Below are 25,268 nucleotides of genomic sequence, written 5' to 3'. Positions count from 1 at the left end.
CAGCTTTACACATCAAACGGCTGTAATTATGCAGTCCGTATGTGTGTGTGTGTGTGTGTGTGTGTGAGACAGACGCTCACATTCCCCGTGATGACCATGCAGCCCAGCTGGTCTATGATGAGCACGTCTAGCGGCGAGGGCGGCTGGCAGAACTTCTGCTGCAGGATCTGCAGGATCGGCTCCATCACTTTAGGACTGTCTCTCATGGCCACCGCGATGTGACCCAGCGCCCGGATGGTGTGGTCCGGGATCAGATGGGCTTCCCTGAGGAGACACACACACACGTGTCAGTCATTTAAAGTTCAGAGGTCAGCACAGGGAATAGCATTTATACAGGGATACAGACACTGCATGTGAACCATGGGAGAGGAGCAAAGGAGAGAGAGAGCGAGAGAGATATATAAGAAACTGCATGATCTATACTAGAAATAATATAATAAGTAATATATAAAATACATCAGATATAAAATAAATAGATACATTAATATAATATAAACAGTTGATATCTTATCAGTTTGTATGATTTGTATTTAGAAAGGCTTTTATATGCTGATTGTCTTATTGTTTTATTGTTTTTAGTATTCTGTAGCTATTATTGTTGTTCTTTTATGTAGCACTTTGGGATTCTTTGGAATGAAAAGTGCGTTATAAATAAAATCTATTATTATTATTATTATTTGTATCTTTATCCGTTGTTTAATTCATCGGTACGACAGTTTCTTTCCAGTACAGTGAATTACAGTAATTAAACAAGCGAACGAATCGAGACACATCTTTAGACATCAAACGACTGTAATTTATGCAGTCCGTGTGTGTGTGACAAATTCTCACATTTCCTGTAAATTGATAAAAAGGTTGAATCCAGTATTTTTATGATAATACAGCATAAGGAGAGGTTTACGAGTCATTTTTGACCCGGAACAGTAAACGATGAAGGCTTTTCAACACAATCTAAAACCTAGATCAAAAATCAGTTTATATCTTAATATAAAATAAAAATAGATATAGTATATAAATTAAATAAATCAATCAAAAATAAACAACAGATTAAAATAAATAAATATAGAGATAGAGAGAGAGAGAGATTGTGTAGCTGTCGCAGATAGTGTATTTTCTAGTTTTGTTTTGTTTGTTTTATAAATGTTGTATAATACTCTTTTGGGAATTGTATTTTATTTGCATGATAATTTGGCAATAGTGACACCTACTGGAGAAAATGAGTGACATAAGACGTACCGGTCATGTGATTTGATTTTGCGTGAACACGGAAAGAAAGAAGAAACTGAGAGACATGAGGTGTCGCACACGACAAAATTAAGAAGAGTTTTGATCCGAATATGTCTCCTGAATCCTGATTAGAAGGCACACGGTATGTTTGTACATATCTTGTTTATCGTTTATGCGTGTTGATGTGTATTGATTTGAAGTAATAAGCTAAATTGAATAACGTCATGGAAAAATCAGTTCTTCACAAATTTGATTGTAATTTTGGTTTATTTTCAGTTTTTTCACGGTGTGATGGTAAAATGTCCTGATTCTTGAGAAGAAGACATTAAATATAAAACACATCGAAGGCATCAGTTGAAGCGTGATTTTTTCTGATCTGGGGAAAACATTCAGGAGCCGTTATAGATTGTTTTCCTCACTTGTCATTTTCCTGGGAGATGTAGAGCCGGTTGGACAGGCTGGCCAAGAACGCCTCCACGATCACAGGATCCATCGTGAGGCCGGCCTTCAGACATCTGCACACGACAGGAGGAACGTGCATTTAAAGAGCAACTGTTGGGTTATGTTCATCGCTCTTCAGTGTGTAACGTTGCTGTTTGAGCATTTATATAAACTTTTATAAAATACTATAAACTTTTTGATTTAGGTCCTCACTCCACAACAAGTCCTTTACATTTATTGGTATTTAAATAGAGAAAAATAGAGTAAAACAAACAAATTATGGTGGGATTAAATTTAGATAACATTATTATTAACGTCATTCCTGAACAAATTCATTTAAGGGGATCTTATTGATCTAAAATTGTCAAACTAAAGTGAAACCTTGACTAAGATTACTGGGCCGAAGTGAGCCTGACCTGCAGATGTTGTCGATGGAGATGTCTCTGAGCTGCTCGTACATGGACGGCTGGTCTTTCCTGTTGGACAGGAAGTTGAGCGAGGGCTGAGAATGCTCATTGGTCACGTTTATTTTGATCCCGCCTCCTCCTGAAGGAAAGAGGTTCAGAGGTATAGCATTAATGCTATATAAACCATATGAGAGAAGTAAAAACTCAAGAAAATATTTATATATACATATAGAAAAAAAAATCAAGAGAAACAAATAGATAAGAAACTAGATCTATAAATGAAATAAAAAATAGAGAATATATTAAATTAGATAAATATAAACGTAAGAAAATAGACAAAGTAAATATAAAATAAATCGATCCAAAATAGATACATAAAAACTAAATAAATATTCAAATTAAAATTAGATAAGAGTAAATACAAATAAATTATATAAAAATAAAATAGCCAAATAAATAAAAACAACAAAAAATAGATAGATGAGAAAATAGATCAACTAAATAAACAAACAAACAACAGGCACAAAAATATGAGTTTATAGATAAACTAGATAAAAAAATAAATACATGTATAAATTAGATAATTAAATAGATAAATATACAAACTATACATAAAAAATTGATGTATAAATAGATAGATATATATATATATAAATAAATAATAATATTTTAATATAAATAAAAATAAATATATATAAATAATTGATATAAATGATAATAATTATATTAATCAACAAAAAGAGTTAATAGATGAGCAGATATATTGTGGTGTGACGTCTCTGACCTGAAGTGCACTGACTGTGATACTTGTAGAGTTTGATGAGCACGGCCGAGGGAACCACCAGGAAGTCCTTCAGAGACACGGTGGCGGAGTGAGCGATGACAGGGAAGCGTTCACAAAGACGTCCTAGACCCTGAGACACACACACACACACACTCAGTGCATGAACTCGCGCACACACACAGCCTGGTGTGGGCTCTCTCTCACCTGTAAGCAGCAGATGAGCAGCGGCATGTGAGCGATGATCACTTTACTGGAGGTTTTGGACTGAAGCTTCTCTGATAGTTTAGTGCACAGATTCTCGGCTCCTGGGGACCAATCACAGCGAACACTTTATTCAACATTTGCAGCACTTACACAGAAACACACTCCAACTCAGAACTGGCATCTATTATTTACAATAATGACATTTTGGTGATGGTGAAAAGAGACTAGATAACTTCTGGTCAGTGTTTTTTAGTATTATTTACAAAGACTGAAATTGTATTTTCATATGCAGGTGAAGATTAGAATATTGTGCAAAAGTTATCATTTTTAAGATTATGGCTTACAGCTTATGAAAACCCAAAATTCAAAATCTCAGAAAATTTGAATATTACATGAAATCAATAAAAAAAAAGATTTAAAATAGAAAAAAAAATGTCAGCCCTCTGAAAAGTATAATCATGCATATGTATATAGCTATAACCTTTTAATTTGAATTACTGAAATACATGAACTGTTGCACGATATTTTTTGAGTTTCACCTATATTTATATGAACTAAATATAATAATAAATTGGATACATAAATATACCATTTCACAAGATGTAAACAAAACTGGTCCTCCAGAAGCACTTCCTGTTTCAGTTTTTTAACACTGTATAAAAGCTGGGATAAAATACAACCAACAGAACGTTTTAAACCGAATCAAAAAGTTAAACAAACATCTTTAAGATGTTTTCTTTACATGTGAAATAAAGAAAACAGTTACAAATTGAAACAGGAAGTGTTTCTGGACCAGTGTTGTTTACATCTTGAAAAATGGTCTATAGGGGGGAAAAAATAAACGAGTAGACATAAGAAAATAGATAAATAGATTTTTTTATTCTTTTGCTTGTTTTAAATATTAAATAGTATATTAAAATACTTCAAATTTATCCGACATTTATTTTTCAGTTTTAGTAATTAGTTTGTTCCATTTCAGCTTCATATCAATTAATGAAAAGTTTGAAATACTTTTAGTTTAAGATAACAAAAATGAGATTTCAGAACAAAACCTGAAATTATGGTGTATAGTTTAACATAGTTTGAAACTAAATTTCCAAACACTGAATAAAATATGAAATTTTGAAGAAGAAAACACTGAAATATTGTCTAGCAAAACATACTCCAATATTATTTTACATGCACAACATGAAAAAAGGGGGAAAACGTAACAACAAAATAAAAAGATTGATGAAAGATAAAAAAAAACTAAAAAAAACAATAACATTTCACAGTGCATGATGAAAAAAATTTGATGTGACAATGTGACAACATGCCCCGGGCTGCAGTGCTGTGCTTGTGACAGACCTTGCTCATCTTTGACGGCCCACACCATGAGGTCCACACAGGCTGCGTTGGCATGACAACGGAGCTTGAGAGGGCTGGGTTCCCCTGGCAACCGCTCCTCATGGAGAACCCTCTGGAGCTCTGATTGGCTGCTGCTGAACTGCTCCAGCACGAACTCATGAACCTCTTTCACGAAGCTCGCCTGCACATCTGAGTGGGCAACATGAAATATTCACGTATTACAAATAAACAGGAACACTGACGAAGCGATTAATGAAGCATTTAGCTTGAAGAATGGAGAAAGCAACCTTTCATGTAGTAGAGCGTGTCCCGAAGCATCTTGAACATGCTGACGTACAGCGGGTCGCTGAAGGCTTTGTAAAAGAGATCGACGGCTGGATTCGCCTTCATACACGGAGAAAAAAAAGTTTTGTGACGATATTTGCAGACAAAATACTGTATAATGTATTTCCTAGAGGATCTTGAATGCATCAGGTGGAGAAGTGCAAAGATTCAGATTCACATTAATGCCATGTCAGCATTCATTCTACTTTCATGGCAAAAAAAAAATCAATTACACAAATACAAATATCATATAAATACAGTAAAAACAAATACAAAAAAGCAAGTCATATTATACAAGATATTTTTTAAATTACCATATGATGATAAATTCAAACCCGTTTCAGGCATAATCGTATTAAATATGTCCGAATTAACTTCGCAAATTAAGTGTAAAGAAAGAGTTAATTAAACATGCATTTTTATATATTTATATGAACTAAATTAAATAAATGGGGGGAGGGGGGGTAAACAACAAGTAGACATAAGAAAATAGATAAACTAAATAATAAATAAATACATTTTAGTATTGGTAATTTAAGTATTGCATTTAAGTATTGGTAATTTTGTTGCGATTTTATCATTCTTTTGTTTGTTTTAAATATAATCTTAAAATATTTCAAATTTATCCAACATTTATTTTTCATTTTTAGTAATTAACTAGTACTAATTAGGGCTGTTAAATGATTAATCGCATCCAAAATAAAAGTCTGTGTTTACATAATATATGTGGGTGCACTGTGTATATTTATTATATATATATATATATAATTACACACATGCTTGTATATATTTAAGAAATATTTTAATGTATTTACTGTATATAGATTTATATATAATTTATTATAAATATTTTATATATAAATAATATTTTTTTCCTAAATATACATGCATGCGTGTGTATAAATATATATATATATATATAATTATACACAGTACACACACATGTAAACACAAACTTTTATTTTTAATGCGATTAATCGTTTGTCAGCCCTACTTCTAATCCATTTCAGCTTCATATCAATTAATGAAAAGTCTGAAATACTTTTAGTTTAAGATAACAAAAATGTGAGATTTCAGAACAAACTCTGAAATGTAAACATGAAACATGTGAAGTTTACCTCAGTAACTTCGGCCACGACCGAGTCCAGCGTCTTTAGGAAGGAATCTGAGACGAAGTGCTTTACCTGCAGAAACACATGATGAATACACAACACAGATTAGACTGATTCACAGTGGAAAAACAGGAAAGTAATGATTAAAAAAATGATGCAAATTCTGCTGTAGATCCGCAGGTTTAATCGACAGGAGATTGCAAACACCCACGCGATCTTTTCAACCGCACAGTATCATTATTTCTGTCTTACAATCACTCAGATTATCAGAGTTTATAGTTTGGCTATAAACACTGGAGTAAACTAGATCATATCAATTACAGCGTTACACCAGTAGGGGGCGACAAGTGACTTAAATTTATTTGTCATTGAATCATTCGTCCACGATAAGTTCAAAAACGCTGATTCATCCATTAATGAAACAAGTGAAGTCTTTACGAGTGAGTCACTGAATCACTTAAAAATATAATTAATAAAAATGAGTGCAGCGCTAAAAAGAAAGTGTCATTATTCAGATCAATTCAGTCCAATGACTGTGTAAATCTCGAGTCATGTGATGCCTGGGCCAGTCATGTGACTGAAACGATGAACAGTGTCGTTATCAGCATCGATTAAAAGGCCTGGTTGTGCTCTGTCAATGGATAATAAAGATTCTTCTCTACTGTAATAGTGTTCCTTCCATAGACGTATACACTAGACGTCACCTTGGGGTTCTAAGCATGCGTCAAAACCGCCGCCATCTTGGAACAGGGGTCTTGTCATAGGAAGTAGCTAGGTAACGCTGCTATCTCTGCCTTTACTTTGAATTCATTGATGGTGGCGGACTTTTGCGCAGCGTATGATGTTCACGGATGAAATCTGAACTAGGAAGAATGTTTAAAAAAATTAATAAATAAATAAAAATTTCTTTCTGGAATCAATGATAAATACATGTCTGACCGTTGGAACAAACTTAAAAAAACAAGAAAAATCGCATTCATGATGATTTATGGTTATTTTATTTCCGTTAGACCTGTGTCTGATGCATTAAAGTGGAGGGGCTCCCCTGTTTCAAGATGGCGGCACTATTGACGCATTCGTTCCAATGAACTGCCGTAGCCAAGGTGAGGTTCATGTGCCATTATTATGTTTCATTAGAGTCTGCACTGGATGGGCGTTATATCAGACAACAGCATCAGTCCATATCCGGTTATTACTGGAGATGTCATGAGAGAAATATTCACATAAGGAGTTTATTAACACACCCTTGTATTATCTGCCAAAGTGCAAATCACTTTAAGTGTGTGTACCATCTGTAAGAGGCGTCTGAGCAGCTCTATAGGGACGTTTATTTCTTGTCCGCTGGCGCCGATGAAGAGAGGAGAGATGGAGAAGCTGGAACTGACGGTCGTGAAGTAATAATCTGGATTCACAACACCGCCATCGGCCAGATAAGAACCTGACGAAACACACAACCAGATTACAAGTGTGAAGAAAATGTAAGTGGTCCTCAGAGCCGCAGTGATGAAGGACAGGCTCAATCAAACGTCTCTGTGAAAATGGCTCCGGTCTTTCAATGAGAAAAGAGCTGATGCTGTGATGGTGATTATGAGAAATTTAAAGTGTTGTTTGACCTTGGATGCATGTGAATCCATTGTAGGAGACGTCAAAACAAAAGGAGAATTTAAATAAGGGCTATTTAATACACTAACACCTGACCATTAACCAGCAGTGACTCAGAATTAAAATAAGTGCTTATCCAGAAAGAAACATGAGCTCTGAACTCAGAATCTGCTGAGGAATGTTCAGACGTTAAACCTCGAGATCACAGAGATTAGAGTTGTGACACCGCAAACCTCACATTACCTTCAAAGTACTGCGGGCCTGGAGCTGTTGGAGAGCAGGGCGACGGGCCGCCTCGGTCAGGGCTCACCTGAGGACACACTGATGTAAACTACCAACACACACCATCACACTGTATCCTCTGAATGCACAGAATACACAAAACGTGCAGCATAAAACCAGAGCACTATATCCCACAATGCAATGTGCTCAACTTGACCTTTTCCAGTTTGATGAATGCACATAAGTACTACAGTGAATTAACATTTTTAGATATAAGACATTTAAAATATATATATATATTTTCCAGTAAAATATACAATTCTAATTTTATTCAGATTAAAATATTTTTTGAAAACATAATTTTTGCATATTATTTTTAATAATTTATTTTAGTAATTATAATTGTTTTTTTTATTAAAAATCATATTTCAATATTAATTTATTATTATTATTCACTTTGAAAATATGCAAAAAAAATAATTTTAACTCGTTTACATCATATTTTTCTTTTTTTTACAATTTTGGCATATTTGTCAATTAAATAATTATTTATTTTTATTTATTTATTTATTTTTTTTATTGTTTGCCACAATAGAAAATAATTTACATTTACAGAATCAAAACAAAGTTCTATTTGTATTACAAGGTGTACACAACATAAAAGACAGTAATAATTGAAAAAAAATTAAAATAACTACCACACATAAACAAGGTCACACTGACTTAGCATCCTTTAGATTGGAAGTTAAGGGAGTTCCTTTATATAATCCCAAAGGGAGGACCATATGGACCAAAATCTGTCAGATTTTTTATGTTTATCGTAAGTGAGCTTTTCAAGTGGTAACCATGCAGCGATTTGTAATATCCACATTTTGAAGGATGGAGCCTGCGATGCAGACCAAAGTAACAAAATGCATTTTTTAGCAAAGTATACCAGTATCACAAATAGTGTTACTGCATCTTTTTTAAACAGAATGTTCACATTGAGATTTAATAGATACAAAGCTGGGGTAATAATTATTTATTTTTAATTAATAATTAATATTTGTCCATTAATAATTCATTATTTATTTAATTTCTTTCCTAAAATTATGTTTGCATATTTTTTCCAAAAATGATTAATCTGTATTTATAAAAATATATAAGAAATAAATATAATATACATATATTCGCATTTTTCCAATGATTAATTATTTAATTTCTTTTCTAAAATTATGTTTGCATATTTTTTCCAAAAAATATTTATTTGTATTTATAAAAATAAATAAAAATGAATATAAATCACACACACACATATATCTATATTTTTTTTCACATTTTTCCAATAATTATTTACTTTAAATTTTTTTGTGCTTATTTCAATAAAGCCCTTTTTTCTGAGATAAACAGACACCACCTGCTGAATTAAACACAATATAATAAGGTCATGTGACACTACATACCATAAATTCTCTTTGAAACGTTTATCATTGCATAACGCATCCTTTTACACGCATTTGTTCTCAAGTAACCGACAATATGCTGCACTACCAGCATGCACACACACACACACACACACACAGAGAGAGCTGTCTGAGACCTGTGCGTCGGGGTTGGCGATGCCACTCTTGCGTCTCAGCGTGTCTCCCTGGCAGGCCGTGAGCAGAGAGCTGGGCAGAATAGAGCGGAAGTCATTGAACGATCTCCTCCGAACGCCCTCGACCTCCACACACACACGGTGAGCCGGCGGAGGCGTTCCTCGAGGGAAGAGCTGCGACAGGAGAGGCTCGTCACCGTTCCCGTACCGCCCGAAGGCTCGAGTCACGCCCAGAAGACACGGGGCCGCATACCTGCACAGGTACACTGCAGAAACACCACGTGCGGATCTTTCTTGTGTAGTGATCAAGTTTAATTACAAAACAGCCACAAGGCTGAGTGCTGTACAAGACATCTACAGTAAATACAAATCTTACAAAAATGTGCAAAAAAGCAGTTGTTCCATCACCTTTGTCTTGGTTCTCGGGCGTCTGGCAGATCTCCAGTAAAGACTGCATTACTTCCATTACCGCTTCCAGAATCTGGACGGAAAGATTTTTTAACTTTAGTTAGTGTGTAATGTTGCTGTTTGTGAAAATAAACAACATCTGTAAAGTTACGACGCTCAAAGTTCAAAGGGAGATATTTTCTTTTAAAGAAATTGCTTTTTAAAGACTACAACAAATGGCTCGTAGGAACTACAACGAGCTTCTTCACGGGTTAGTGACATCACAAACCCTAAAACATATTTATATTTAACAGGACACACGATTTATAAATTATCAATACAGAATATGCTAATAAATGACTGGAAGATAGTTAACTCCACATCAGCTGCATAAATTCGTCAACTAACAATCAAAAATATCCTGTTGCTCTCTACATCTTGTCACTCACTCACAAACAAACTTACTCACGAACAAACTCGCGAACAAACTCACAAACTCACTCGCGAACAAACTCACTCGCGAACAAACTCACTCGCGAACAAACTCACAAACTCACTCGCGAACAAACTCACTCGCGAACAAACTCACTCACGAACAAACTCGTGAACAAACTCCCTCACGAACAAACTCACTCACGAACAAACTCAATCACGAACAAACTCCCTCACGAACAAACTCCCTCACGAACAAACTCATGAACAAACTCCCTCACGAACAAACTCGTGAACAAACTCACAAAGTCACTCGCGAACAAAGTCACTCGCGAACAAACTCACAAACTCACTCGCGAACAAAGTCACTCGCGAACAAACTCCCTCACAAACAAACTGACTCACGAACAAACTCGCGAACAAACTCACAAACTCACTCGCGAACAAACTCACTCGCGAACAAACTCACTCGCGAACAAAGTCACTCGCGAACAAACTCACTCGCGAACAAACTCACTCGCGAACAAAGTCACTCGCGAACAAACTCACTGACGAACAAACTGACTCACGAACAAACTCGCGAACAAACTCACAAACTCACTCGCGAACAAAGTCACTCGCGAACAAACTCACTCGCGAACAAAGTCACTCGCGAACAAAGTCACTCGCGAACAAAGTCACTCGCGAACAAACTCACTGACGAACAAACTGACTCACGAACAAACTCGCGAACAAACTCACAAACTCACTCGCGAACAAAGTCACTCGCGAACAAACTCACTCGCGAACAAACTCACTCCCGAACAAACTCACTCGCGAACAAACTCACTCGCGAACAAACTCACTGACGAACAAACTGACTCACGAACAAACTCGCGAACAAACTCACAAACTCACTCGCGAACAAAGTCACTCGCGAACAAACTCACTCGCGAACAAACTCACTCGCGAACAAAGTCACTCGCGAACAAACTCACTCGCGAACAAACTCACAAACTCACTCGCGAACAAACTCACTCACGACGCTCCGCCCCTTGTGCCGGGAGCTTCAGCTCATTTGATTTTAAGGGACACACAAAAACGGCACATTTTTGCTCACCCACATAAAGTGAAATTTTAACATGCTATAAACACATTTCTGTGGGGTATCTAGAGCTAAACCTTCACACACACTCTGGTGACATCAGAGACTTATTTTAAATGTTTAGATGTAAATGTGAGGCCGCGCTGAAGATCAGACCTGTGTGCGAGACTCCGGGTCTCTCTGAGCCACATCCGACAGCAGCGTCACCAGACAGAAGCTGAAGTTCTCCGCCATCGGGAGAGTCTCTGTTTCCACACACAAACACAAGCTTGATTTAAGCGTCTATTTATGGAAACGAATCTGTAAGAATTACAAGGCTCTGATGGCAAACTCAACTTACAATACAAGAGTGCAGAACACATGCACTACTAAAAAGTTGGGGGTTGTTGAGATTTTTAATGTTAAATGTTAAAGCAAAAATAATGCAAAACAGTGAAATATTATTACAGTTTAAAAAAGCTGTTTTCTAAGTGAATATATAGTAAAGTGTAATTTATTCCTGTGATTTTCAGCATCATTACTCCAGTCTTCAGTGTCACATGATTCTTCAGAAATCACTCTAATATGAGGATCTGACATTTATGATTATTATTAATGTTGAAAATCGTGATACATTTTATTTTTCAGGATTCTTTGATGAAAAGAAAGTTCAAAATAACAGCATTTATCTGAAATAGATTCAATTTAATGCATCCTTGGTGAATAAAAGTATTAACGTCTTTAAACTTTTAAACATAGTGTGCATGCTTACATATACAGTAACGTACTTGATAAAGATGCATGAGAGACGAATAAGCAAACTGGTACCTTTACACTTCCTCCCAGCGTTCTCCTCCACCCATTGCACTCTGGGTAACCCCTTGAGCAGACTCAACAGGTAACTTACCACGGTATCTTTGTGCTGAGAAAGACAAACATCACATGCAAACCAAATGTTGGGAAGATGCAATGTACAGGAGAAAATCAAAAAATTAGAATATGGTGCAAAAGTTCATTTATTTCAGTAATTCAACTTAAAAGGTGAAACTTATATTATATATGTGAGATGAGATATTTCAAGCCTGTATTTGTTATAATTTTGATGATTATGTCTTACAGATATGAAAACCCCAAATTCAAAATTAGAATATTGTGAAAATGTTTTCATATCTGTAAGCCATAATCATCACAATTATAACAAATAAAGGCTTGAAACATCTCACTTTGCATGTAATGAGTCTATATAATATATTAGTTTCACCTTTTAAGCTGAATTACTGAAATAAATGAACTTTTGCACCGTATTCGAGTTGAGTTTCACTTGTACATCTGAATGTACTTGCAAATCAAATCCAAAATCTATTAACAGTATATGCTTCAAAAAAGACAAACAAATGCATATAGTATGTTTATGGAGAAAAAATTATGCAATAAATTTACATTAGAAGCAGGATGGCGAGAGATGAAGAAAAGAGTCCAAGCTGAACCGAGTGTGTGTGTTTAAGTGGCTTAACCAGCTCTAAACCAGCTGTGATCACATGATCTGCTTTAGCAGTGAGTTTCTCGCATAAACCAGCTTAACACACACACACTTATTTATTTGAGGATGTTCCCAAAGGGAGTTGTGTCCTATTTAGCAACAATTTTGAATTGTATAAGATATCATTTTTGATATTTTTTAACTAGTACTAAAATAAAGTAAACTGTGGCATATTATACCTAAAAATTCTTCATACAGTGACTACCAGTGAAATGCATCAAAATTTGGGACCAAAAATTATTCAGACCTGATCATGTTTTGCTAAAGTGTGATTTCTGTAATTGCTTATGCTCTTTTTACACACAGACTGAACAATATGAAGCATTGCTTGGAGCTAAACTGGTATTAAAACAAGCTCATTCACCTGTAAATCTGACTCGACTAGGAACACAGCCAGTGCGACGACCGCATCCCTGCGCCGAACATCCAGACTGAAGACGCCTCGACTGTCACACGGACACATGCATAATAACTTCTGCACCTGATGGAGAAACACACACTCTTATCAGTTACAACATAAAAAAAGCTCAACTTCCCTTTAAGAAAGACATGAGCAGATCTATCAGCAATCTGCAGAACAAGAACAACCTGTTAAAGGGGACATGACATGAAAATCAGACTTTTCATTAATGATGTTTCGGTTAATGGAAACACCGTCATTTCAAAATAGCATTTTTGTCGACATTTATAAGAAAAATAATAACAGTTTTGCGCAAATCTGTAATGGGAACGCACCTACATTCTGAGGACTCGAGCCATTTAGATTACATCTTGTAAAAAGGGGCATAATATGTCTCCTTTCAGAGAATCACACATGCATGTGTGGGGTAATCGACTATAATAGCAGATACATGATCATGTATGAAAGATGAATCTGGCATTTCACAAGCTGCTGCATTGAGCACTATGATAGCATCAGAAACACAAGCATTGACGCAGCTGGCACTATCTGGCACCACTTAGAGCCTGGCATGCGCTTAAAAGCCTCGGACACGTGACAGCTCTGAACATGTTGCTTTTGCAAGTATATTTTATCAAATGTAAACAAGCATTCCATGCAAAAATGTCAGTTTAGGACACATGTGATGCATTTATTCAGCTCAAGCTCAACTAACACAAAATATCATGCTTTTTTTCTACATATTTCATGTTTCAAGATGTTTTGGGGGCAAACAAGTATATTCATTATGTCAATGAGCTCATTGTTTTTGCTTACATTATTGTTTAAATTAATATATTTTTAGCTAACTGTGATTTAGTACATGCACATTTCTGAAATACATAACTTAGTTACCTCTGAATCCATGCATTTTCTGTAAAGCTGCTTTGAAGCGATGTGTAAGTTATTGTGAAAAGCGCTATACAAATAAATGTGAATAGAATATGTAATTCTTTAAAGTACAGGACGTCGTCATTATGGATGTTGTACTCATGTCATGCAATGACATATAATATTTCAGATCACCATAACAAGAATCAAAACAGGTTAAACGCAGACTGGTCGCGTGCACATAATGAAAGTGCTGCGCAACAAACTTGCCACGCGCTGCAGCCTGTGACACCTGTCGCGTGCATCACGATAATGCAGCACAATATTATAACGATGTGCCGCAGCCAGATAATAACAGTGTGTGAGTGTGTGAGTGTGTGTGTGTTGTACCTTCTCGACGGGCGCTGGTCTGTGGGCTGCCAGGGAGCGCGCGAGCGACAGAACCGTGTTGAAATAAAACTCGCGCGTGCCACCGCCACGGGTGGCCATGATTCACGAGAAAAGTTCAAAACACACAGGAGCGATGGTTTCCTCAGCTGTCCGTGGTGGAGAAGAAAAACACGACCGCAATACGGAAAGTGTGAAGGCACAAATAACAGCCAATGAAGAGGAGAGAGAGGGAGAGAGAGCGAGCGAGCGAGCGAGGCGTGTCTGCATTAAAGCATCATCAGTGTGAAGTTTGTCTTATTGGCTCATGACACAACTGATGAATATTTACACAAAAGTGATGGAGTTTTTGTTTTTTAATGTATAAACGTGTTTTCTAAAAGTGTCTTGGCTAAAACATATATTTTTAAGTTTCTTGCTCTTTTTGTAGTAGCATTTTTTTTTGTAATATTTCTGTATAATAAATAAATAATGTTGATGTAAGAAAAAAATATTACTACTAATAATAATACATTTAAATACATCAATCATTTATTGGTAGGATTAGTAGTTGTAGAATTAATATATTATTATTTATATTAAATAGTCAATGTTTATTATAATAATAATAATAATTTAGCATTGTTGCTGTTGTTATTATTCACTAACAATATTTATTATGAATAATAATAATAAGTAGTAGTAGAATATATTGTTTTGTTTTAATTAGTATTAATAATAATAATAATAATAATAATCGATCATATGGATAATCAATTATTAATAATTATTGTTAATGGAAGTAGAATCAATCAATTATTATTTTATATGAGTAAACAATATTGATAATAACAACATGGTGTTGCTGTTATTATTCACTAACTATATTTATAATTAATAATAATAATTCATAGTAGTAGAATATATTGTTGAATATGTATATTATTATTTATAATAATAATACATTTGTTTAATGGTATTATTAATATTATCGAACATAATAATAATAATTATTATTATTAAGTAGTAGTAATAGAAGAATTCATATATTATTATTTATAATGATAGTTTATTATTATTTGTATCATTAAAATTATTTATTAACAATATTTAAAGTTAATAATAATAATAATCATTTGTAGTAGTAGTAGAATAGTATATTGTTTATTTTTATTATTATTATTTATAAGAAGAAGACAAATATTTAAAAGTGTATTTTGTGGCTCTAACTATATCTGTTTTCAAATCCTATCTATTGGTTTCGAGACCTAAACGGCGCTGTCATAAATAATAACATCTAAAAGTGAAACACAGGGGGAAACAAAAACGAGGAGGAGCCTATCTGACGTCACCGGAAGTGTTTCGCCAGCAGCGTCAGCTCAGCTGATAGCAGGAGAACAAATCTCTCTCTCGAGCGATCAAAGGTACAAATCTGTAAATTTATCGATACAATATGTTCAATATATTGGATTTTATTCTAACGGACAGAGAGGAAATGTAATTGAAGACGATGTAGGGTTTATTTAAAGGTTGTTTTAGGCAACATATAGTAGCTCAGATAGATAACAGACGAGTATCTACACGATATTCAGTTTTGCAGTCAAATGACACATATTTATGAAATATGTTTACATTTTATATAGTGTGTATATCTATGTTTACCGATTATGTTATGTCAGTTATAGTAGTTTGTTTGTTAATGTTTTTACCATAGTAGTAGAAGTAGTGTGAATGTCATCGGATAACAACACTTTACTGCACAGCCACTTGAAGAAGTTTTAATATAAACTCAAAACTTCTATTATTTAAAACATTTCATTTCATTGCCTTACTTATTATTTCACCTTATAATAATTAATATTGTATATACTTATATATGCGTCAGCATTTATTGATCTTAGTTAATATTAATTTCAACATACTAATATGTTATTTAAATCAAAGGTTGCATTTGTTAACATTAGTTAATGCACTGTGAACTCTTGAACAATAAACAGTTGTAATTTTATAAACTAAAATTAACAAAGATGAATAAAAACTGTAAGAAACATATTGCTCATGGTTAGTTCATGTTAGTTAATGAACTAATGTTAACTAATGAACCTTATTGTAAAGTTACCTTTTTACATATGCCTACCATATATATATGTATGGTATGTTTATTTTTTCTCCTCTTGATTTGTTTTATTTGTATGCTTATATGCTTTTTATATAAAGTATGTGTTTTATTTATTTTTCTGTACATCACTTTGTTTGACTTTGGTTGTTTTAAAGTGTTTTATTGATCCATATTTGTCTCTAAAGCTCAGGATGTCTGCCTACCCCAAAACCCACAATCCTTTCGCTGATGATGACGATGAAGAAGAGGCTCCGAGAAGAGGCTTTAACTTCGACGATGATCCGGAAGAGAGTTCGCTGAGTCCGGCAGAGAGACGCCAGCAACGGCTTCAGCAGGAAGTGATGCGTACGGCGCAGTCGGCCGTGGACAGCAGCCAGCGCTCGCTCGGACTCATCTACCAATCAGAGAAAGTCGGAGCCGAGACGGCAGAGGTGAGAGTAACCCCCGAGGCTGAACCCCAGAGGGATAGGTTACTAAAACATTTTAATTATCCCATATTTTACTCACCCTCATCCTAGGTGTATATGACATTCTTCTGTCAGCCGAACACAGAGTTATATTAAAATCCATCCATCATAAAAGTGATCCATACGACTCCAGGGGTTAATTAAGGTCTTCTGAAGCGACGCAATGCGCATCGGTCACCAATTAAAAGTCTAAAACGAGATTTTTTAAAGAGAAATGTGGGAGGAACTTGAGTTTGTACTCATTTGAACCGCGAGAGGCGTCAACTCTCACCCGAGCTTACGCTACTCCTATCCTACGTCATGCGTCGGGTCAGAGGTCACTCTTTAGGTCAGAGGTCACTCGTCATGTGTCGGGAAAGAGGTCACTCTAGGTCAGAGGTCAGTCGCCATGTGTCGGGTCAGAGATCGCTCTTTAGGTCAGAGGTCATGTGTCGGCTCAGAGGTCACTCGTCATGCGTCAGGTCAGAGGTTACTCTTTAGGTCAGAGGTCACTCGTCATGTGTCGGGTCAGAGATCACTCTTTAGGTCAGAGGTCATTCGTCGGCTCAGAGATCACTCATCATGCCTCGGGTCAAAGGTCATGATTTAGGTCAGCGGTCACTTGTCATGCTTCAGGTCAGAGATTACTCTTTAGGATCAGAGGTCACACTTTAGGTCAGAGGTCACTTGTCATGCTTCAGGTCAGAGATTACTCTTTAGGATCAGAGGTCACACTTTAGGTCAGAGGTCAGTCATCATGCGTCAGGTCAGGTCACTCTTTAGGTCACTGGTCATGTGTCAGTTCACTTTTATGATGGATGGATGAGCTTTTTTGGCCTTCAAAACTATGGCTAACTATGTTTCTTGCTTTGGCTATTTCATGATTTAAATCACTTGATTGTTTTCCACAGGAACTGATTCGTCAGGGTGAAGCTTTGAAAAGGACAGAGAGAATGATTGACAACATGGAACAGGACATGAAGACCAGCCAGAGGCATATAAACACCATTAAGAGTGTGTGGGGAGGAATGGTCAACTATTTCAAAGGCAAACCTGAACCTCCCCGACCGGCACAGAAGGACCAACCGGTGTCCTACGAGGCCAACCGCAGGTACAGTCCAGCAGCTTTACAAGTTCACAAGTGCTTTAATTGTTCTTGTAGTGCATCGTTTTCCCTTTTCCTTCACTATCTGTTTCAACTCATGCATTTATGAAAGATAAATGTGCCTACTAATTAAGTAACTTCACACATTACAGCAAAAAGCTGCCTTTCATTTTAACATGAAATGAATAGACGTAAAATACACATAAAAATTTGATTCACTTGATTCATTTGATTCACATCAACAGTCTTAGTCGGGAAAGATGTCGTATCTGGAAATGCAAAGTCTGAATATTATTTAACAACATAACGGTTTTGTGTGATGATATCAGCTTACAGAACGCACTTGCGGAGAGCAAACAGCAGGAAGACAAATATCAAGCCAGCCATCCCAACCTCAGGAAACTGGAGACATCTGGTAAACACACATCATTGTGCACTTACAAAGTTTACCCACGTTACTCTGAGAGCCAGTATTTGAACTTTCAATAAATAGTTTTGAAGCGCCAGACGCTGGTCAAAACTGCAGCACAAACTCAACCCAAACAGTTTACAGATCATTTGCAGATGTTTTATTAAATTAACAAATCGCCTAATACCATTACAAGTGAAGGGTTTAAATACTATGTGTTGGTTTATTAAATTATAGGGCTTGTTTTGTTGGAGAGTTTGATTAATCAGGCCAATAAGAGACTTATATTAACGCATGAACTAACAATGAGCAATACATTTGTTACAGTATTTATTAATCTTTGATAACATTAGCTAACTCTTTTGTTAGTTCATGTCAGCTCCGTGTCATTAAATAATAACAAATACAACCTTTGATTTGAGTAATGTGTTAGTACGGTAAATGTTCTAACGAAGATTAATAAACGCTTTAGAAGTATGTTTCATTGTTAGCTAATGTAGTTCACTAGTGTTAACGTGTTATTGTTATCAAACGAATGTGTTGCTAAAATTGATCAAACTGATCCGAGATAGGTAGATACCATTTCTACTTTGAAATTTCTAAAAGTTTTGAAGCCTTCTTTACTGATATCATCAATGAATCACAATGATTTTGAGTGCTTTTTCAGAGATAAAGACTCAGTGTCGGAGAAAAGCAGTTCATCGAATCACAAATGTTTGTTTGTACAGGTTTCGGAGCTTCTGCTTCCCTGGATAACGGGCCGTCCGATCAGAACGGGTATCCTAAGAACAGACAGCTGCGCGCCGCACATCAACAGCTGGACTCAAACCTCGGTGAGAAATACAAGAGTTTAACCTTCATTCGGAATTTATTTTACAAATTGAGTTTTTCGTCGGAGGGGTCCAAGACCCTAAGACTTTCGTCAAACCATGAATACACACAAAATGTTGTTTTTTTTTAGTTTTGTGGTTGAAAAAAGTAACAAATGCTTGCCTCGCAGGTCAATTTGACCCTCTTAGGAATTAATAAAATGTTTCAGTACACATAGAAAAACGTAAAAATGCTCAAAATTCAAACTAAAAATGCAAAAACTTCAGTAGCACCTCATTGCAGTACACGAGATCCAGGGGGCGGAGTCGGATCCAGATCTGAGGGGTGGAGTTGGGTAAGCTGGGTAGGTTTAGGGGTGGGTTTAGGGATCAGGGGGTGGAGCTGGGTAGGTTTAAGGATCATGGGTTGGAGTTGGATAGGTTTAGGGTGGGTTTAGGGATCAGGGGGTGGAGATTGGTAGGTTTAGGTATTTGTAGGGTGGGAGGAGTTGGATCTGGATCCGACTCCTCCCCTTGGATTTCATGTTCTGCAGTGAGGACCATCTCAAAAACTTGGGATGTGAAAGGATGTGGACTCACTCACAGCCAGGATCTGATGCGTGTGTGGTGTTTTGTCTCCAGATGAGATGGCGTCGGGTCTGAGCCGTCTGAAGGGACTGGGTCTGGGGCTGCAGGCGGAGATCGACGACCAGGACGTCTCTCTCGACTCGCTGCTCAACAAGGTCGACAACATGGACGGCAAGATCAGCTCCACCAACCGGCAACTGAAAAACCTCAAATAGACTCTGAGTGTGAAGTCATTCCATGGCCAAGATGAAAAACATTTTTTTTTATCTTCTCTCCAATGTTTATGTGTCTATGCATATGTGTGTTGGAGAAGTTCAACATTCTGCCTTCATTTAGTCACTTACAGTCCGATTATACGTATGCCGTGGATGCCTCTGTGTGCGACTGTTCAAGAATGATGTGAATAAACTGATGATGATCTTTGAGTTAAACATGTGACCTGTAAGATACGAATGTCAGATATGCACACACAACCATTTCAAATTTTTTAACCATACCTTGCACTCTTTAACTCTGAACACCTAGCTTAGAAATCCCTTTGTTTTTGCGCCCTGATAAGAAAATGATGTATCCTCATATCCCATGCAAGCACACTAATAGAGTACTGTGTATAATGGTGATCAAATAGTAAGACAGAAAGATATTGGTCTGACTCTCATTTCACCATTGTCTATAGAGATTAGTACTCAGTCTTTATGTTAATCACTATTTTGAATGCAACCTGACAAACTTGTGTTATTTTCTTTTCCAGCTCTATATTAGGGTAGCTTTATTGGTAGAATCTGCTGAAGTTTTATTATTGTTTCCGGAATTCAAATGTTACACTCCTAATAAAACAAAACTTCTGTCTGCTGAATGTGACATGAAATATGTGAACATAAATAAAAAAAAATATGTTTTAATATGTTAGTCACTTAATTTGTCACTGCAGTGGATGAAAAAGGGCAGCAAAGAGCATGCAGTACTGCAAAAAGTGCCATGTCGCATGCTTTGTACATGTACTCTGTGATTATTGGGGTATTATGTAAAATATCATAGAACATTAATTTTAGTATTATAATATTTCAAAGTACCATGCATGCATGCTCTCTGATACCGTAAGCTAATTTAAGTGGTACTTGCGAGATCAGTCCACTAGATGGCGACATCACACATCTTGAGAAGCCGTTAAAGATGAACTGAACTGAAATTTGAAAAAAGGTGACATAACAGATGTATTTTATTAATTATCATTGGTACAATTTTTAAAATTGCATAATTTGTTAAAAGGGATAAAATGGTACATTGAAAGTGTTGTTTTTGTTACACGGGCGCCGCCATGTTGGATTTCAACATTCGACTACGTCACTGGCATGGTAAGCCACTCCGTTGCCTACCCGCACCAGCAGAACAGCCGTAGCTTGTAAACAGTCTGAGGCGCGCTGACATGGCTGAAGAAACAGAATTTTTAGCGACACACTATCTAGAGATATGTACTTTCGTCAATGAGTACATGATACGTCTGACAATGTCTGCATTAAATGTTTTATTTACACAAGTTACAAGTTCAACACATCACGTTAACGTTACACGAATCCTTGATATTCGGCTGAGGGGAAAAGATTCCTGATGTATAGTTCACGGTAAAGGATGGGATTCTCCTTTCTAAATGCACCCTCGACCATAGAGTGAACTGCCAGTACGCTGTTAATCTAAACAGTCTGAGAAAAGTATAACAAGTTATCCCAGCCTTGTCACCTATTCGGAAAATACCCTGCTACTGATGGGGCGCTCGCGTCTCAGCTCGGACATCCATTAGAGACAGCATAGCCTCCCCCAACACGTTTCTCTCACCGAACAGCATCCGAAATGAACGGTGCATGGTGATGCATTTTTCGCCGATCAATAAATGTTCCAGGTTGACCTCTCTGCAACAGATCGACTCCTGTGCAGTATGCATACTCCACAGCGCTCGCGCCCACAGTGACTTCCCCCCAAACGATCCTGTACTGTAAGTGAAGCCTAAAACTGATCGTCCTCCATGTGGTGGTCGTCAGACACTACTGGCCTGTCCCTCACGGGCTCAAATGCGTAATCCATGCCGTTAAAAGTGCTCATTTTCGTCAGTGTATACAGGACCTGCAGCTGTTGCCTATGGAGCTCCGCGGGTCCTACCATGCCAGTGACGTCATCGAAATTGCCAGCGCTAACAAGCGCAATTTTGCGTTGCTTATAAAAAGCTATATTAATATTTTTTATTAAAATGTTTAGTGTAATTTACTTTTAATTGTCATAAACAACACGTTTTCATCGTCGATTTTTTTCAGTTCAGTTCATCTTTAAAGCGATAGTTCCCAAAAATAAACATTTTGTCATGTTGACTGTGTTTAGTTTTTATTTACCTATATTAAATCTCTTTTACAAGAGAGACCTGGCCAAGGTAGCAACCATAGGCTACAGTAAGACAACATTTTAAAATACAACAAATAAAATAAAAATATATATTTGAACATAGTATCCTCTCAACAAAAACGATCACAAGCCTTTAAATTAACCAATTTGTCTAGTTTTAGATCTTTTTAGAAATTATTCCATGCCCGTGATAGGAAAATTCAGTTCCCCGCAGTTCAATTTTGAAAAATGTTAGCACTAACATTCTTCAAAATATCTAACAGAAGAAAGAAACTCATACATGTTTGGAACAGACAAAATGTTCGTTTCTTAGTGAACTATATCCCTTAAACATGTTTTATTATTGAAACCATGAACTAATTAATAAGTTCTGAATTTGCGTTATCACCAGAAGAAGAAAAAATGTAATCGCTCAAAAACGGAAATATCACGTAAACGAGCTCGATAAAATAGTTCATAGATCAAGGAGTGACGTTTCTCCAGAGCCGCACACATTCATTATCATTCTTTCTCGCGTGCACATCTGCGCGCGCGACACAAGGCCGTTATTAACGGCTCGCGCGAGCATCTGTTTTGCGCGGGAGACTGACTGACTGGCGGCTGTTCTCACTGAGGTAAGTTAGTGACTTTCTGTGGTTTATTATGTAATCAGTTAACTCATTATGTCACAAAAGTACTTGTAAACGTAGGGTTTGGGGCTGTGGGAAGGATGTTAGCAGTCTGTTCCTGAAAGGAAAATACACACACACACACACACACACACACACGAGGGAAAAGTTTATCGGTCACTGGCACTACAGCAGTTACACCCAGTACTTTTCCTACTCTGATGTTGAAATACCTCTGCATATAACACACAGTTCTGCTCAGTTTAATCAGATTTTCATTGGTTATGTTCACTTTTGTATTGGAGTTGCTCACGCATTTAGTTGATGCGCTGGAATGCCTTTCTTTTCAACACCTAATCCCAGAATTCACTGCTGTCAGCACCCATAAAGCAGTGGTCCAAAGATGGCATGTTTCCAGTTTCCCCGCGCCTTTTCATTTCACTTACAGAATAAACCCTTCACAATAATCGAATAAAACCTTACCAAACCCATAGATATCTAATATCACTCCATAGTAATGTAACAAAATCCCACCAAAAGCCTCAAGTTTTGATTATTCTCAAGTACACACTGATTTATTTGTTTGTATTGGAAGATATCTTCATAGTTAGACCAAAGTGAAACATAAATTATACAATTAATAAATAGCTATACAAGACATTTAAGATTAAAGGTGCAGTAAGCAATTTCTGAGAAATGCAATATATTAAAATCACCAAAACAAATCACACACCTATATTGATAGCCCCGCCCCCAAATTAACTAACAGGCTATGCAGCACAAGCCCCACCCCCTCATGAGTGAACACGCCCCTTAGCTTTCCTCAGAGATCGCTTACTGCACCTTTAATGTTTGTAAAAGAAATTATTTTTAACTGTCACTAGAGTTTGACGAGAAAGGCATGATGGTGGTTCTTTACTAATCAATAAATAACTGTGTTTGAATCTCGAATGACCTGAAGGACGCTTAAAAACAACTTGATCATACCTAGATTTGAAATTATTAAAAATGCAGCGGCTATTTGCACTAAATGAAAATAGCGATAGATTCTATTTACACAATGTAAAAAAAGCAGTATTTTCTGTGTAAATAGTAGATGTTGTACATTTAGTGTTATTGTACATTAAACAGTATGCGATAATAATAGTGTAAATGATTTTATTAAAATTATTAAATGGATGCCACCTTATCGGGACAATAAAGCCCTCCCAACATCTACCCCTAACCGATAAACACTTTTTTATTAAACACACGTTAGAAACTTTATTTCCACTTTTTGAATATTTTCTTAATTTTTACTGAAAATAAATGCCTTTTAGATCTGAAACCGAGCGGATTTGAACTCGTGTCAATTTGCGTCAAAACTTTCTACCACGCGTCTGACCGCTGCATTATTGCTACTCTCGACAATTCTGCGTCTTCCATAATTTTATCTGGTCCAATCAGACGTCAGTGGGCGGAGTTAGTGTAAATAACCTCTGCCAACAAGCTGGGCTATTTGCACTTAGTGAAAAGACAAAAACCTTCTACACTGTAAAAAAAAATATTTTCAAGATTTGTTATCACAACATTTTTTCTTTTGTCAAATCAACTTAAATAATTTATTTAGTTCAGATAACGTATTATTTTGAGTTTCTGATGATTAAATCAATCTCCTTCATTGTATTAACTCACTTTTTCCAGTTCAATCAACTTAAAATTTTAAGGCAACCAGGTTACTTAATTTAAGTTAAACCAACAATATTTTTTACAGTGTAGGATGTATTTCATGTAACTTGTTTCCGTGGTATTCATGACATCCAAGTACACACTAAAGAAACACCGTATCTACTTTTAAACCTCACAGACCCCTTTAGAAAGCTCTTTAGTGACCTCGCTGGTGGGAAATTATCACTAAGCTCATCTGTTGTCTTTTCAATGATGTCACTTTTTTATCATTTATGGGCTTTTTCCATTATTATTGTATATTGACAGTAGAGAACAGACAGGAAGTTGGGGGAGAGGGATCGGTTCATGACATAGACCAGATTTGGACCTGAATCTCTGTCTGAATTAGTGTGCATTATACACACACACACACACACACTGGATTTAAATGGCAAACATATAACATGCTAGAAACATAATAATCACTGGAATAATAATCCAATCATCAACTTTGCTTATTTAAATCCAAACAGCAACTTTTTTTTGGCCGGCCAGTGTGTACTGTGTACTATACACACACACACTCACACACTCTTTTTAAAAATATATTTAGTAAAGACATCCATACATACAGTAGACAGTTTTGTTTAATAAACTTTCAAATATAAACGTATATAAAATGGGCATATTTTTGGTAAAAATCTACCGTAAATTAATTAGATTACAAAGTAGTATGTGGTTATTCATACATATTAATTGCAGTATTTATAATATAATATATTTAGTATATACACAATTTTGTAAAGACATTCAGGAATTCATAGTTTGTTTATTATCACTAT

General features: G+C 36.1%; 2 protein-coding genes across 4 annotated transcripts in view; one reads left to right on the top strand and one right to left on the bottom strand.

Annotated features, from left to right (window-relative positions):
* pi4kab (phosphatidylinositol 4-kinase, catalytic, alpha b) overlaps nt 1-14,547 on the bottom strand; it is a 57,716-nt gene extending 43,169 nt beyond the window's left edge. For all 3 annotated transcript variants that reach the window (XM_089119904.1, XM_089119905.1, XM_089119906.1), the window contains exons 1-16: nt 14,329-14,547; nt 13,033-13,149; nt 11,957-12,050; nt 11,306-11,394; nt 9,655-9,727; nt 9,250-9,512; nt 7,692-7,758; nt 7,136-7,284; nt 5,853-5,918; nt 4,698-4,794; nt 4,411-4,599; nt 3,064-3,164; nt 2,860-2,989; nt 2,085-2,214; nt 1,647-1,742; nt 81-264 (exon numbers count right to left, since the gene is read on the bottom strand). In XM_089119904.1, the coding sequence (XP_088976030.1) occupies nt 81-264; nt 1,647-1,742; nt 2,085-2,214; nt 2,860-2,989; nt 3,064-3,164; nt 4,411-4,599; nt 4,698-4,794; nt 5,853-5,918; nt 7,136-7,284; nt 7,692-7,758; nt 9,250-9,512; nt 9,655-9,727; nt 11,306-11,394; nt 11,957-12,050; nt 13,033-13,149; nt 14,329-14,427 (1,944 nt within the window). In that variant the 5' untranslated portion in view covers nt 14,428-14,547. The remainder of the gene's footprint in view (nt 1-80; nt 265-1,646; nt 1,743-2,084; nt 2,215-2,859; nt 2,990-3,063; nt 3,165-4,410; nt 4,600-4,697; nt 4,795-5,852; nt 5,919-7,135; nt 7,285-7,691; nt 7,759-9,249; nt 9,513-9,654; nt 9,728-11,305; nt 11,395-11,956; nt 12,051-13,032; nt 13,150-14,328) is intronic.
* A 1,069-nt stretch (nt 14,548-15,616) lies between these two features.
* On the top strand, nt 15,617-20,682 carry snap29 (synaptosome associated protein 29). The gene is made up of 6 exons (XM_039687694.2): nt 15,617-15,728; nt 16,609-16,854; nt 17,781-17,980; nt 18,304-18,389; nt 19,112-19,216; nt 19,835-20,682. Exons 2-6 carry the CDS (start codon nt 16,615-16,617, stop codon nt 19,993-19,995), a joined length of 792 nt encoding a protein of 263 aa, XP_039543628.2. The 5' UTR covers nt 15,617-15,728; nt 16,609-16,614; the 3' UTR covers nt 19,996-20,682.
* The last annotated feature ends 4,586 nt before the right edge of the window (nt 20,683-25,268 follow it).

Source organism: Pimephales promelas, chromosome 14 (assembly GCF_988280905.1).
Source record: "Pimephales promelas chromosome 14, fPimPro1.hap1.1, whole genome shotgun sequence".
NCBI lineage: Eukaryota > Metazoa > Chordata > Actinopteri > Cypriniformes > Leuciscidae > Pimephales > Pimephales promelas.
Note: the sequence above shows the minus strand (reverse complement) of the source record. Positions and strands in the feature narration are given on the sequence as shown.

What these genes read in the sequence shown, in the direction of transcription:
- snap29 (XM_039687694.2), top strand. Translation starts at nt 16,615, where the DNA reads ATGTCTGCCTACCCCAAAACCCACAATCCTTTCGCTGATGATGACGAT. An exon ending in CAGGAAACTGGAGACATCTG is followed by an intron (nt 18,390 to 19,111) that starts GTAAACACACAT and finishes TTGTTTGTACAG; the next exon opens with GTTTCGGAGCTTCTGCTTCC. An exon ending in ACAGCTGGACTCAAACCTCG is followed by an intron (nt 19,217 to 19,834) that starts GTGAGAAATACA and finishes TTTTGTCTCCAG; the next exon opens with ATGAGATGGCGTCGGGTCTG.